At 45.5% G+C, this 15,981-nt stretch overlaps 1 protein-coding gene across 1 annotated transcript; it reads right to left on the bottom strand.

Moving 5' to 3' along the window:
• Positions 1 to 541: 541 nt before the first annotated feature.
• Positions 542 to 4,040, bottom strand: CEBPA (CCAAT enhancer binding protein alpha). The gene has a single exon (XM_068261652.1). The coding sequence runs from the start codon at positions 3,871 to 3,873 to the stop codon at positions 2,986 to 2,988; it is 888 nt and encodes a 295-aa protein (XP_068117753.1). The 5' UTR covers positions 3,874 to 4,040; the 3' UTR covers positions 542 to 2,985.
• Positions 4,041 to 15,981: the final 11,941 nt, after the last annotated feature.

The raw sequence follows: 15,981 nt of genomic DNA, 5'->3' as shown, positions 1-15,981 counted from the left end.
GCAACTGGAAATGTTCCAAAAAATAGGTGAAAAATTCCTGCCACAATTATTCAGAGTATTTTCTTGCTTGCTTATGGTTTAAAAACCATTTTATTAACAACAAGGGCCCATATGCAAATCCCTTTTTCACCTACGTTTTCTCCTAGGAGATAATTTTTATCTTCTGTTTAAAATAAATGTTTAGTACTTTGCAATTAAAAAAACAAAAGTAAGTGGAAAAGTACTGCCAAAATTATTCTGCGTAGTTTCTTGCTTCCAGCATTTTATTGACAAGGTGTAAAAAAAACACCTAGGAGAAAACTCAGGAGAAAAAGTGAATAGAATACCGGCTAAGGACATTTTGTATAAATGAACTGAATAGGACATCCTGCAAAGTGCTGTCACTTCAGACATCGTAAATCCTCAGTGAAAGGTGTTTGTTTATGTTTCCTGTAATTACTATACCAGGAGCATATTATGCTGTGATCACCCTTGTCACCCATTCAGCATAAACAATATTTACCATGTCTCATCCCCTGTAACATTAAACAAGGACACAATATTCACTTTGTTACAGTGTATGTTCTTTATTAATGTTGAAAGTAAAAACCAAAAGGATATGCTGTTGTGTTTCAAAATGATAATTAATAACAGAGTGAATAGGAACAATATTTTTTAATAACATTGTTTTAAAACATACATACAATTCCTCAAAAATAATATTAAAGCTTAAAACATTTTTGGCCTGGAATGGATAAATTAAACAGTTTTAGGGATAAACTTTGGTTGCTATGCACTAAACTGAGTGTGGAGACTAGTCGTGTGTCTTTATGGTTGGGAATGTAGTTTCTAGTTAGTGAGCATGGAGACTGGTCATGTGTCTTTATGGTTGGGCTGACTTGGGAATGTAGTTTGTTGTTATCAGGGCTGTGGAGTCGGAGTCGAAAAGTCGGAGCAAATTTGGGTACCTGGAGTCGGAGTCTTCAGGTACCCAATAAACTGAGGAGTCGGGAGTCAGATCATTTTTGTACCAACTCCATGGCCCTGGTAAGAATGCTGGGAATACACTATGAGATTTTTTTGGCAGATATATGGTTTAATAGATCATTTCCGACAGGTCCGATCATTTTTCTGATCCATTTCTCATAGAAGTGAATGGAAATCGATCAGAAAAATGATTTAAAAAAAAAAATAAAAAAAATCGGTAAATCTGCAGCAGTAAATCTGCAGCAAAATCTTGTGTATTCCCAACATTAGACTAAGGAGTCTGAGCAATTTTGAGTACCTGGAGTTGGAGGTTTCATAAACTGAGGAGTTGGATAATTTTTGTACCAACTCCACAGCCCTGGTTGTTATGGTTTGGGCAGGCTTGGGATTGTAGTTTCTAGTTAGTAAGCGTGGAGACTAGTCATGTGTTGTATGGTTGGGGCAGGCTTGGGATTGTAGTTTCTAGTTAGCAGGTGACCTGGTTGGTAAGAGAGCTGGCCAGGGGGTGCAGGACTAAAAACTAAAGATGACCATTCAAATAAAAAATAAAATAAAAAAAATCATGGCAAGAATATGAACAGAAATGTCTGAAAGCTTAAAAACTGCACAAGTCTTATGATTCACATTCAACTGGGTTCACCTTATCTGCGGAGGAAACCTCTATATAGCGAATATATACAGCGCAAGTCAAGAAGGCACAATATCGTCCAAAGCTAATAGCAGCCACTATGGACCTCTGTAAATTAAAACCACTTTGAAATCTACCAAAAAGTTATTTTTATTATTATTATAGTTTTTCTTCTTAATGCTTTAATACAATATGAACATGTTAGCTGGATACAGAATATCTCTCATTCTCCATTTATCCACATAAGAGTGCAGCTTGAAAAAGTCATTCAAAGTCATTTTGTGCGTTTCGTATAGTCCCTTTATTTTTGGCACTTTGAAAGTTTTTGAAAATTAAGACAAAAGGTTTATCCAGAACAAACACGACTTATGAATTTGCGGGGCAAAAAAATAAAAATATATATTTATATAAATAATGGGTGCAGAAGTTCAGAGTGGCTTCATTTTAGACCATAAGATATGGACCCTGAAGTTATGAGGATGGTGGATTAGGATCGCAGCTGCACCAAGTTAAAGATAAGGATCACCTTTATACAGTAACAGATACCAACTGATAAGGCATAAATATACCCTGTTCATGGCCAACCTCACAGCACCAGACACTGGGGCAACCCAATGCCTGGTTCACACCATGCAATTTTCCATCAGAATGACGGTCAACCATTATTTCCGACAGGTCTTATCTGATTTCTGATCAATTTTCTGATTTACATGCAATATCTATCAGAAAGCAGATCGGACCTGTCGGAAATAATCGATGTGACTGTCGATGTGACGGGAAGTTGCATGGTGTGTACCAGGCGTTAGGTGGAGAAGGATTGTGGACACAAACATTAGACTACTCTGGTAAGCTTTACTACCAGAAAATGCCGATATCTGTGGTTCCACATCTCAAGACCTCAAGTTCATGCTGCATCTTTGCTAGCTAACTTGTTGAATGCCACCAACAGTTACAGTAAAATGTCCTGTAATGGTAGAAGGCAAAATGACAACACAGGTTTTGCAACCATTACTGCTTTGCCCATAACATTTAAAGATTACATCAACCAAAGGGCTTGCATAGAAGTTTTTCAAAAGTCTTTTTTTTATATAAAGTATACAAAAAAAATGGACCAGCATAAAAATATACAATATTTAGTAGAAACTGGACACCTCAGAAGTGATAAAACTTTGCCCATGTTGGCAGCAGCACAGGTGAGAAAAGTCTATCTTTGGCAACATGGTCTCAATAAAAACAGGGCACCACATTGAAAAAGACTGGTGGACAAAGGCAAGTATCCCAACAAGTGAAGAAAGAGGGCGAGGACTGGGGATCCAAGTTCATGAAAGTGTCTATCACTTGGGTAGGATCCTTATGAGAAAGAGTCAAGAAATGGGGCGATGTGGTGGACCTCACGCACAGTTGCCCATCACTTTGACCAGAGAGCTCTCTGGAAGCTGCCTGAAGATGCCCCTCAGGGTCTCAAGTTCTCGGCTAAGCTGTTCCACCCTCTTCCTCAACTTGTCGTTCTCATTAGACAGCTCAACGACTTTATGTTGGGTCTCTGCATTCCGCATCTTAGCCTTGTCCCTGCTCTTTCTGACTGCTATGTTGTTCCTCTCCCTCCTCACCCTGTACTCACTGCTGCTCTTGTCCACCCATTTTTTGGACTTGCCTCGGCTTTCTGAAGATGAAGAAGAGGTGGAAGATGAAGAGGACATCCCCTTGATTGAAGAAGCTTGCATCTGGTGATGGAGGTGGTGGTTGGGATGGTGGTGAGGACTTGGCACAGGTGTGGGCGGAGGGGTGGGGTGCCCAGGCTGCAGGTGCATGGTTGTTTGGGCACAGTGGGCTACCTGGTACTGTAGGTGGGATGGATGCTGGCTGGCATGGTGAGGGTACAAGGCAGCTAGTGATAGCCTGTTGGCTTCCTCCTCCTCTCTTGGCTCCTGTTTAATGACCAGAGGTCTTAGGCCAGTGTCCTGCTTGTTGTCCATGTAGGAAGCCATGCAGCCATACATATTGGGGTGTCCTGTTGCTCCCCCAATGCCCTGGTGGTAGTCTATGGTGGCTTTGGCTCTCTCCTGCTTGCTGTTGTGGAAGAGATCGGCCAGGAACTCGTCGTTGAAGGCTGCAGGATCGATGTAGGCACTGATGTCGATGGAGTTCTCGTTCTCGCACAGCTCGGGCAGGTCTCCGGCGGTCGGGGGCTCCCTGTAGCCGTAGGCAGCGTGCTGAGCGGCGGGCTGGGCACTCATGGATGGCCGGGACTCGACCTCGTAGAAGTTGGCGAGCTCCATGGAAGACCTATAGCCGGCCGAGCATGGTGACGAGCTCCGGGAATCCAGGGTGAGCTCCGGGCACTGACTGCGCAGCGTTCCTGAACGCCTGACTGCTGCCGCCTCCTGACTGCCCGACTGCTGCCTCCTCCTGACTGCCCGACTGCTGGAGAGGAATGACTGCTAGTCGCCGCTGTCACTGTATATATAGGCGCACAGCGAGCGGAGCAGCGGCACCTCCTGGAGGCAGGCGGGAAGCGCACCCAGCGGGAGATCACTCTGTGTCCCTTCGCAGCACGCAGGTCTCTCTGTCACTGGCCACTGTATAACCTCACTGTATACTATTATTTATAGTCATTGCATTACCCTGTGTATCCAGCACTCATCCCCCTTCTCTGCAGGGTCACACGTTACCTACCCCCCCCCCCCCTTGTGTCTCCTCTGTCCCCACCACCATGCTATCTGCCCCCTGTATTCCCCCTCTTTGCTATCTGCCCCTGTGCCTCCTCTGCCTCCCTCCCCACTATCTGTCCCCGTGCCTCCTGTATTCCCCTCTCTGCTATCTGCCCCCCCTGCCTCTTGTATTCCCCTTCTCTGCTATTTGCCTCCCCCCATCTGCCCCATGCCTCCTCTATACCCCCTCTCTGCTATCTGCCCCCGTGCCTCCTCTGTCCCCTTCCCCGTGCCTCCCTCATTCCCTCCTCTCTGCCCCCTGTGCCTTCTCTATATCCCCTCTCTATCTGCCCCCTGTGCCTCTTCTATTCAGCTCTCTGCTATCTTGTCTGTCCCCTGTGCCTCCTCTATTCCCCTTGTGGTTATCTGCTCCCCCTGTGCCTCCACTATACCCCCTCTCTGCTATCTGCCCCCTGTGCCTCCTCTATTCCCCTCTTGGCTATCTGCCCCCCTGTGCCTCCTCTATACCCCCTCTCTTCTATCTGCCCCCTGTGCCTCCACTATACCCCCTCTCTTCTATCTGCCCCATGCCTCCTCTATTCCCCTCTTGGCTATCTGCCCCCCTGTGCCTCCTCTATACCCCCTCTCTGCTATCTGCCCCCTGTGCCTCCACTATACCCCCTCTCTTCTATCTGCCCCATGCCTCCTCTATTCCCCTTTTGGCTATCTGCCCCCCTGTGCCTCCTCTATACCCCCTCTATACCCCCTCTCTGCTATCTGCCCCCTGTGCCTCCACTATACCCCCTCTCTGCTATCTGCCCCATCCCTCCTCTGTTCTCCTCTTGGCTATCTGCCCCCCTGTGCCTCCTCTGTTCCCCCCTCTCTGCTGTCTGCACATTGCCAGTTTGTACCAGTTCAGCCTGCAGATGCCCTTTGCACTGGCAAGGCCACAAGTAGCTCAAATAAATGTCTGCAAACACAAAAGAGGACACAATCTTCTAGGGAGTATTTGTGCTAACTTTGAAGTTTGGGTGGCTTATTATTATTATTCACTTATGTACAGTAATACTGTAGTACTGACAATGTTACTCCTGTATTGTAACTTTGAAGTATAACTGTAGTTGCTAATATTATTATTATTATTACAGTGATGCATTTATATATTGTTGACATTTTGCAGAGCACATTCCACACTTCATGCCTCTCTGCACAATCCAATGCCAGGTACACACCATGCAATTTTCAGTCAGATCGCCTGGTCGAAATGATCATTTCTGACATGTCCAATCTGCTCCCAATCAATAAACGGGATCAATGTTGTGCAGTAGTGATCTGAAAATCGATCCTTTTATCGATAAGTAGCACAACAGACGTTGTCAATTGTCAGTTCGACCCGTCGATCTGATGGGAAATTGCATGGTGTGTACCTAACATTAGCCTGACATATGTAACACGGGGTCAGTCTGGGTGCACACATAACATAACGTGAAAGGCTGCATTTTACGTCATGTTTTATGTTAATGTTGTGTGCGTTTGTTGGGCGTTTTTGCTGTGTTTTCGTTTGCGTGTATTTTTATTATTATTATTATTTAGTATTTATATAGCGCCGACATATTACACAGCGCTGTACAGTGTATATATATATCTAGTCACTAACTGTCCCTCAAAGGAGCTCACAATCTAATCCCTACCATTTCCATATGTCTATATTATGTAGTGTAAGTACTGTAGTATTTAATGCATACGCGTTTTTCAAGCGTTTTGCGTGCATTTTTATGCGTTTGTGCTTCGCATATATAAAACGTTTATATGCGTTTTGTATTTGTTTTTATATTTCCATTTATGCAAATCAATAGGAAGACAACAGGAAGCGGAAATACATCAGAAATCTTTATTTAAAAAAAAACGCATACAAAACGCAATACATTGCGTTTCCATTGACTTTCATTATGTGCGTTTTTGATGCGTTCATGCATAATATGCAACAAAACTAGCGATTTGATGCGTTTTTTTATGTAGCTCATTGAGTAACATTAGTGCTTAAAAAGCAGCGTTTTACGCTAGCGTTTCTGCTATGTGCGCACCCGGCCTCCAGGAGGGATGTCCAATAGATGAAAATCATCCCAAGCTGCCTGAGGCAATTTTAGGGTAACTTTAAGCCTAATCCACACAATACAATTTTCTGTAAGATTGGTGGATCTATTAGATAATTTCCGACCGGTCCGATCAGATTCTGATTGATTTTGCGATCGATTTTGGGTACTTACCAACGTAAAATCGATTGGAAACAATTTGGCTGTCTACACACGCAATTTCGTATCAGATCACTGGTCAATATGATGGTAATTTGTACCGTGTAGATGCGGCTTTAAGCAGCTTGAAAATTGGACCAATCATCTGCAGTCGCTGCAGCATTCAGCTGGTCAATTCTAAAGCTGCTTAAAGGGAACTTCAGCTTAAACAACCATACTGTCATTAAGTTACATTAGTTATGTTAATTAAAATAGATAGGTAATATAATCTCTTACCCACCCTGTTTTAAAAGAACGGGCAAATGTTTGTGATTTCATGGGGGCGCTATGTACAGTGTCCCCCCATTCTACTGGGACCACAGGGTGAGAAGGGCCTGCAGCTATATGCAGCCCTCAGTTACATGTTACTATGTACAGTGTCCCCCCATCCTGCTGGGCCCGCAGTGTGAGAAGGGCACGCAGCTATATGCAGCCCTTAGTTACCTGTTGCTATGTACAGTGTTCCCCCCTGCTTCTGGCCCCAGTGAAGAGGGCACGTGGCTATACACAGCCCTAAGTTACATGTTAATATGTACAGTGTCCTCCCATCCTGCTGGGCCCGCAGTGTGAGAAGGACCCGCGGCTATATGCAGCCCTGAATTACATGTTGCTATGTACAGTGTACCCCCTTCCTGCTGGGCCCGCAGTGTGAGAAGGGCCTGCGGCTATTTGCAGCCCTTAGTTACCTGTTGCTATGTACAGTGTCCCCCCATCCTGCTGGGCCCGCAGTGTGTGAAGGGCTCACGGCTATACACAGCCCTCAGTTACATGTTGCTATGTACAGTGTCCCCCCATGCTACTGGGCCCACAGTATGAGAAGGGCCCACGGATATACACCGCCCTCAGTTATCTATTGCTGTATACAGTGTCTTCCCATCCTGCTGGGCCCGCAGTGTGAGAAGGGCCTGCGGCTATATGCAGCCCTTAGTTACCTGTTGCTATGTACAGTGTCCTCCCATCCTGCTGGGCCCGCAGTGTGAGAAGGGCCCGCAGCTAAATGCAGCCCTTAGTTACCTGTTGCTATGTACAGTGTCCCCCATGCTTCTGGGCCCACAGTGTGAAGAGGGCACGTGGCTATACACAGCCCTGAGTTACATGTTACTATGTACAGTGTCCTCCCATCCTGCTGGGCCCGCAGTGTGAGAAGGGCCCACGGCTATTCACAGCCCTCAGTTACATGTTGCTATGTACAGTGTCCTCCCATCCTGCTGGGCCCGCAGTGTGAGAAGGGCCCACGGATATACACAGCCCTCAGTTACATGTTACTATGTACGGTGTCCCCCCTTCCTGCTGGGCCCGCAGTGTGAGAAGGACCCGCGGCTATATGCAGCCCTGAATTACATGTTGCTATGTACAGTGTCCTCCCATCCTGCTGGGCCCGCAGTGTGAGAAGGGCCCACGGATATACACAGCCCTCAGTTACATGTTACTATGTACGGTGTCCCCCCTTCCTGCTGGTCCCGCAGTGTGAGAAGGGCCCGCGGCTATATGCAGCCCTCAGTTACATGTTACTATGTACAGTGTCCCCCCTTCCTGCTGGGCCCGCAGTGTGAGAAGGGCCCGCGGCTATACACAGCCCTTAGTTACATGATACTATGTACAGTGTCCGTCCCCCCCCCCCATCCTGCTGGGCCCGCATGTGAGAAGGGCCTTCGGCTATATGCAGCCCTCAGTTACATGTTACTATGTACAGTGTCCCCCCATCCAGCTGGGCCCGCAGTGTGAGAAGGGCCTGCGGCTATACACAGCCCACAGTTACCTGTTGCTATGTACAGTGTCCCCCCCTTCCTGCTGGGCCCGCAGTGTGAGAAGGGCCCACGGCTATATGCAGCCCTCAGTTACATACTACTATGTACAGTGTTCCCCCATCCTGCTGGGCCTGCAGTGTGAGAAGGGCCTGCGGCTATACACCGCCCTCAGTTACATGTTACTATGTACAGTGTCCCCCAATCCAGCTGGGCCCGCAGTGTGAGAAGGGCCTGCGGCTATGCACAGCCCTCAGTTGCAGGCCAGCCGAGCACACACCCAGCCGATGAAGAGATAATGTTATAATGAGTGAGGAGTGACGCTGGGACACATTGCTGGGGGACAGGGAGGCTGCGCTCTGCAATCTGATCTTCCTTATTGACTGCCTGCCAAAATCCTGCTGTCTCTGTCTAAAGTGTATGATAATATTATTATTATTATTTAGTATTTATATAGTGCCAACATCTTCCGCAGCGCTGTACAGAGTATATATATATTGACTTGTTATTTAACTGTCCCTCAGTGGGGCTCACAATCTAATCCTTTCTATAGTCATATGTCTATATCATCTACTGTATGTATCATAGTCTAGGGCCAATTTAGGGGGGAAGCCAATTAACTTATCTGTATGTTTTTGTGATGTGGGAGGAAACCGGAGTACCCGGAGAAAACTCACGCAGACATGGGGAGAACATACAAACTCCATGCAGATTCGAACTGGGGACCCAGCGTTGGAAGGCGAGAGCGCTAACCACTATGCCACAGTGCTGCCAATAATAATAATGATTCTATAGCACCGTCACCTCCAGACTCTATAGGCCTGGTCACAGCTGCCCAATCAGGAGACACTGTAAGGCTGTGACACTACGCTGCCCCTCCCACAATTACAGGGTCACTCCACCTAAAATGGCAACTTCCTTAAAGACAAGATACAGAACATTTATATTGCACTTTTCTCCTGGCGGACTTAAAGCCCATGAGCTGCAGCCACTAGGGGCTCACTCTAAAGGCAGTACCAGTCTTAGGGAGTCTTGCCCAAGGTCTCCTTACTGAGCTAAGATTTGATCCTGGTTTTCTGTGTCAGAGGCGGAGCCCTTATTCATTTCATTATCCAGTCACAGCTAAAGGATGCCAGAAAGCCTTAAAGCGAACCGTAGTTGACTAAAAAAAAAAGTCTGATATTACCTATGAAGGGGGAAGAGGGATTCCCCCAGAGGCTCCCCATGGAGACCACTGCCGCTGCGCAGGACCCTCTGACAGTTTGTGGCCGTGCTCCTCTTCCTGCATGAGTACGGGTGCAGCTGTGCAGTAGCACACAGCGGCTTTGGCATAGCTGCAGGTGTAACCGCGCACACGCAGGCCGTGAGAACCTGTCTGACAAGCTCTAGTCTGATATGTTCAGAGGGTCCGTGTGCGGCAAGGGTGGGGTCTAGGTGGACACCGGAAGAGTCTGGACTATCCTGAAGTTGGTTTCACTCGCCCACCGCACCGCCAAAAACAGGCCTTCAGGGAATACCGCGTTACTATGCGGTATTCTGACTCTGGCATCCGGCCAAACAGGAAGTGGCGCACGCTTGCTGGAGTGAGATGAATAGAGTTTTCATTTATAGCATCTTTTGTGTTAAGCATGATAAGGTATATTACTCAGGCATCCTTTTGTGCTTAAATGTATATGTTTTTTCCTCCCCTTTGTAGCTGTAATGCACGTAGCCTGCTTCACCTGCGATATTCAGAATCATTGAAGGAGCTGAACCGGCATCAGAAAATGTCCGCAGCTGGCGTTTGAAGATCTAACATATTTACCAAAGGTAAAATATTCCCGTATCATGCCCAGGCCAATTACATGTCATAGAATTACTTTAAACTGATGCTGAAGTAAAGTTGGGCAGTATAAAGTGGCCTTATATGTAAATTATCACAGATTACGTACAGTGCAACCTGCAGGCCTAAATGTTCTCCGGGGTCCCCAGGGCGATTGCTGTAAATGCAGCGCAGGAGATTTGTGCGCAACCGCCGCCACCATAGGCCGCAATAGGAATTACGACTATGGCAGCGCTCAGCGAGTGATTTGGGTGCCGTCAAAAGACAGAGCACAAATTACTACAAAAACACTGTAACTCATCCACCAGCAATAGCTGGAAGCCGAATTACATATTTCCTTACTATACACGGCCACCTGGAGGGGGAATAGTAATTAACGCCGCCGGGACTTGTGCAGAAGTAGGGTGAGCCATATATCGGCATTGCCCTGCGCCCAAATCTCTCGGCAGCGTACCGCCCAGAAGGTGGAGAGGATGGAAATTGAGTTAAAGAGTACCTAAAGTGACATGTGACACGATGAGACAAACATGGGTATGTAAAGTCCCAATCCTACACAGAAGTAGCCTGTGTTCTCTTTTTCTTCTGTCTCCCTGTAAGGGTTAAGAATCTGAGGTTCTGAATGAGTTTCTCTGCAGTTAGACTGCAGTAACTCTCAGGCGGGTGCACACTTGGCAGTGCAGGATACGTTTTGATGCATATGTGTTTGTGCGTTTTTTAGTGCTTTCTCCATGCATTTACTGTGCGTTTGCGTTTTTTCCCCACACATGCATTTTGCGTATTTTAATGCGTTTGTGGTTCGCATACACAAAACGCATATGCGTACTGTATGCGTATTGCGTGCGTTTTTGATATGCGTTTTTTTTGCAAATCACTAGGAAGTTAATAAGAAGTGTAAATACATCATCAAACTTTAAAAAAACAAAACATAAAAATGCATGCAAAACGCAATACCTCTGATTCACCATTGACTTTCATTATGTGCATTTTTGATGCGTTTGTGAAAACTATGCAACAAAAGCAGCATTTTTAAAACACACATTGCAAATGCAAGTATATGCATTTTTACATGTGGCCCATTGACTTGTATTATGTGCGTTTTCCGCAACGCTAGAGTTTCTGCTCAGTGTGTTCCCTGCCTCACTGGTAACCAATCAGAGGCTTTAAAACTTCTGTGACTGAGAGAAACACATATCTGAATGCAGGGAACAGATAATACATTCAGTAGTTTAAGATCTATCTGCCTGTATGGGAGCTAAATGACATTAAACAAACAATGTGTACCATATCATATCTGTTTATCAGAGCACAGATGTATCAGTGATGCCGTCATACACACAGCTACTGGAGCAGCGGTGAGTCTGCAGGGAGAGATAAGGGGATGCCGTCTGACCAGCAGGTAGAAGCTACAAGCAGGATGTGCTTCCTTTTTACCAGTAACAAGCACAGTCTGTCGGTAAATAGCGATGAGTGAGCAGAGTTTCGTAAGAAGCAACCCTGTGCTGACGTGTGCTGCTGCACCCCACGCTGCTCTACATCCTCCCGCCACTTCCTCATTCTCAGCAGACGTTCAGGGTGTGAAGGAGGAAGTGCTGGCAAGATGCAGCACAGCATGGAGCGCGGTGGCAATAGGCAGTGATACAGGTAACTCAATGGACACCTGAAGTGAGAGGGATCTGGAGTCTGTCATATTTATTTCTGTTCCCCATCCCCTTCTTGCACCTCTGACTCTGTGTTGTCCTTGGCAGGTTTCAGTGTGTTGTATCAATTGTTATGTATAGAGTGCTACTGGCTTTACAGGAAGAAATGCCCGTTCTCTTCTTCCGACCAAGGTATCGGCCTTCCGCTGTCATCAGGAAATAAAAAAAATATATTGGGATTGAATGAATTCAGTGGCGTACAACAAGCATACAATACGCATACAACAAGCATGCAACACGCATACAAGCATACAATATGCATACAACAAGCATGCAACAAGCATGCAACACACATACAAGCATACAATATGCATACATCAAGCATGCAACACGCATACATGCATACAATACGTATGCAACAAGCATGCAACACGCATACAAGCATACAATATGTATGCAACAAGCATGCAAAACACATACAAGCATACAATATGCATACATCAAGCATGCAACACGCATACATGCATACAATACGTATGCAACAAGCATGCAAAACACATACAAGCATACAATATGCATACAACAAGCATGCAACACGCATACAAGCATACAATATGCATACAACAAGCATGCAACACGCATACAACAAGCATGCAACACAGTGATACAGGTAACTCAATGGACACCTGAAGTGAGAGGGGTATAGAGTCTGCCATATTTATTTCCTGTTAAACAATACCAGTTGCTTGGCAGTCCTGCTGATCTATTTGGCTGCACTAGTGTCTGAATAACACCAGAAACAAGCATGTAGCTAATCCAGTCACACTTCAGTCAGAAACACCTGATGTACATGCTTGTTCAGGGTCTATGGATAAATGTATTAGAGGCAGAGGATTAACAGGACAGCCAGGCAACCTGCATTGTTTAAAAGGAAAAATATGGCAGCCTCCATATCTCTCTTACTTCCAGGCGGCCTCCTTTAACTCTTTCTGCCATGACCACCATCTTAGAAGGGCAAATCAGCAATATATTGTAATTATTATTATTTCTTTACCATAATTTAGGTATTTTATTATATCTTTTGACTCCACCAATGTTCTTTTTTGCCTGAAAAATATATTAAGCCCATTTACAACAATGCGAAATATTTCTATAAATAAATAGCTCACATATGGATTTACAAACGAAATAATATGACTTAATGAGAAATAGTAACACGAAACCGAATAGAACACACAGGATTTGTATAATAAAAAGTGGCGACCTGGCAGCGCTACCAGATGGCGATATTCTATATTCCACTTCTATATGGAGATTAACGCCAGATGAAGTGCTCCGCAGGGCAGCGAGTCAATGGAACATTCCGCAAACTATAATAACTACGGTAAACCATAAAATAGCATAAAACATATCTTGGTAGGTGGTGATATAAGCAATGAACCAGCAATACAGCTGGTAGAGGCTCCCACTCCACAATGGATCATCAACACAAGATAAGTATATGCCTTGGCGCTTGCACCGGGTTCACTCTGCTCTGTAGTGCCTGCATAAAACAAGTTAAAACAACAACTCACACTGAGGGTCCATGCACAGTGTCCTAGCAATAGGGGTTGCAGAGGTCTTGACCGTAAAGGGGTCCTTGGGCCAGTAGGCCCCTCCCTCAACTGCAGTATTAGCTATTTATGGGCCCTGTGCTGGAAATAATCACTTCTATAGAGGCTTTGAATTGTAGTAATCATTAACAAGCTGTTCCCCATCCCCTTCTTGCACCTCTGACACTGCAGCTGTCCTTGGCAGGTGTTAGTGTGCTGTATCAATTGTTATGTATAGAGTACTTGGGGGGGGGGGGGGGGCTGATGTAAAACTCACTCCGGGGCCCATAGCTCCCTAGCTATGGCACTGCCCATGCCCACTGGACCTTGTTTGCATGAAATCACATGTAAGGTATTGCACTAAAAGTGCACCTTAAACCCAATACTGGCATTACAGGAAGAAATGCCCATTCTATTCTTCTGACCAAGGTTTCGGCCTTCCGCCATCATCAGGGAATAAAAAAATACATATCTTGGGATTGAAGGAATTTAGTGGCGAATGCCTGTAAATGTATGCATACAACACACCTACAACAAGCATGCAACATGCATACAACACGCATACAACAAACATACAATACACAATACAACAAGCATGCAACACGCATACAACACGCATGCAAGTATACAACAAGCATGCAACACACATACAACAAGCATGCAGCATGCATACAATACGTATACAACAAGCATGCAGCACACATACAAGCATACAACAAGCGTGCAATACTCATACAACAAACATACAATACGTATACAACAAGCATGCAACACGCATACAACACGCATGCAAGTATGCAACAAGCATGCAACGCACATACAACAAGCATGCAGCATGCATACAATACGTATACAACAAGCATGCAGCACACATACAAGCATACAACAAGCGTGCAATACGCATACAACAAACATACAATACGTATACAACAAGCATGCAACACGCATTCAAGCATACAACATGCATGTAAGCATACAACAAGCATGCAACGCACATACAGCAAGCATGCAGCACGCATGCAATACGTATACAACAAGCATGCAGCACGCATAAAAGCATTCAACAAGCAAGCAATACGTATACAACAAGCATGCAGCACACATACAAGCATACAACAAGCGTGCAATACGCATACAACAAACATACAATACGTATACAACAAGCATGCAACATGCATTCAAGCATACAACATGCATGTAAGCATACAACAAGCATGCAACGCACATACAGCAAGCATGCAGCACGCATGCAATACGTATACAACAAGCATGCAGCACGCATAAAAGCATTCAACAAGCAAGCAATACGCATACAACACGCATACAACAAACATACAATACGTATACAACAAGCATGCAACATACATACAAAAAGCATGCAGCAAGCATACAATACGCATACACCAAGCATGCAACATGCATACAAGCATACAACACGCATACAGCAAGCATGCAACACGCATACAACAAGCATACAGCATGCATACAAGCATGTAGCATACAACACGCATGCAACACGCATACTCCTTATAAATTAAGCAGGTCCCAAAACAGAGAAATCCATAAAACTTCTCACTTCCAATATTCCCACAGAGGAGGTGAATTCTATCAGACGAGAGCTGTGAATTCATTTCGGTTCCGCGCTGTAATAATGTGGAAATCCTCCTCATACCTGACATCACTCAGATCCCGGAACCGAAGAAGTATATGGTTATTGAGAATATCCCATGAACAGTGCAGTTTCTGATTTCATCAGAGAAGATGATCAGAAAGTGCTCTCCGTTACGTCACACAGCAGACTGGATAATAGTAAACCTGAAGTAACTCTAAAGCTAACAGACTGGGCGTTTCACCATGTGCAGCCAGTCACTGACCACTCTGATCACCATCTTGCTGAATTGCTGCTTTGGGACTTCACCAGGGACGGTGTTACGCTGAGTACTCACCACAGCCATGTAGGAAGATGGATCCAGCAACGTCCCTCCACGCCGAGCGCTGCCCGCTCCATCTTCCTGCCAGCGGGTATGCGCGACGTCATGCGATGGTACACAACGGCCGCAAACGAGACTTCAAGGGATCGCGGTAGTTTGAGCGGAGTCCTCGGGTATCTTAACCACTTGAGGACCCTGGGCTTAAACACACCTAGTGCCCAGGCCATTTTTTACAAAATAGGCCATTGCAGCTTTAAGGCCTTGCTGCAGGGCCATACAACTCTGCACAAGTGATTCCCCCCTCCCCCTTTTCTGCCCACCAACAGAGCTTTCTGTTGGTGGGTTATGATTGCTCCCAGGATGTTTATTTTTTTCTATTAATATTTATTGTCATTTCTTTTAAAATAAATAAACCTATTTTTTAAATTATTTTTCTAATCCATAGAAAGAGGGACAAAGTCCTGAAACAGGGACAGAGGGACAGGGCTCCCAAAGAGGGACTGTCCCTCCAGAAGAGGGACAGTTGGGTGCTATGGCCTCTAGTACCCCAGATTTAGGCAGCCCCTACAGTGTAGAAAGCAGGCATACCCCCTCTCTTTATTGCTATGCAGATGTGCCCCAGTATTAGGTAGTCCCCTCCCCCTCCAGCATAGGTAGCCAGATCTGCCCCCCCTCCCCAGTACAAGTTGTTTGTAAAGCTTAAGCAATTGACAAGAAA

The sequence above is a fragment of the Hyperolius riggenbachi genome, chromosome 11 (genome assembly GCF_040937935.1).
Source record: "Hyperolius riggenbachi isolate aHypRig1 chromosome 11, aHypRig1.pri, whole genome shotgun sequence".
Classification (NCBI taxonomy): Eukaryota; Metazoa; Chordata; class Amphibia; order Anura; family Hyperoliidae; genus Hyperolius; species Hyperolius riggenbachi.
The sequence above is the reverse complement of the archived record's forward strand: the minus strand, read 5'-3'. Positions and strand labels throughout refer to the sequence as shown.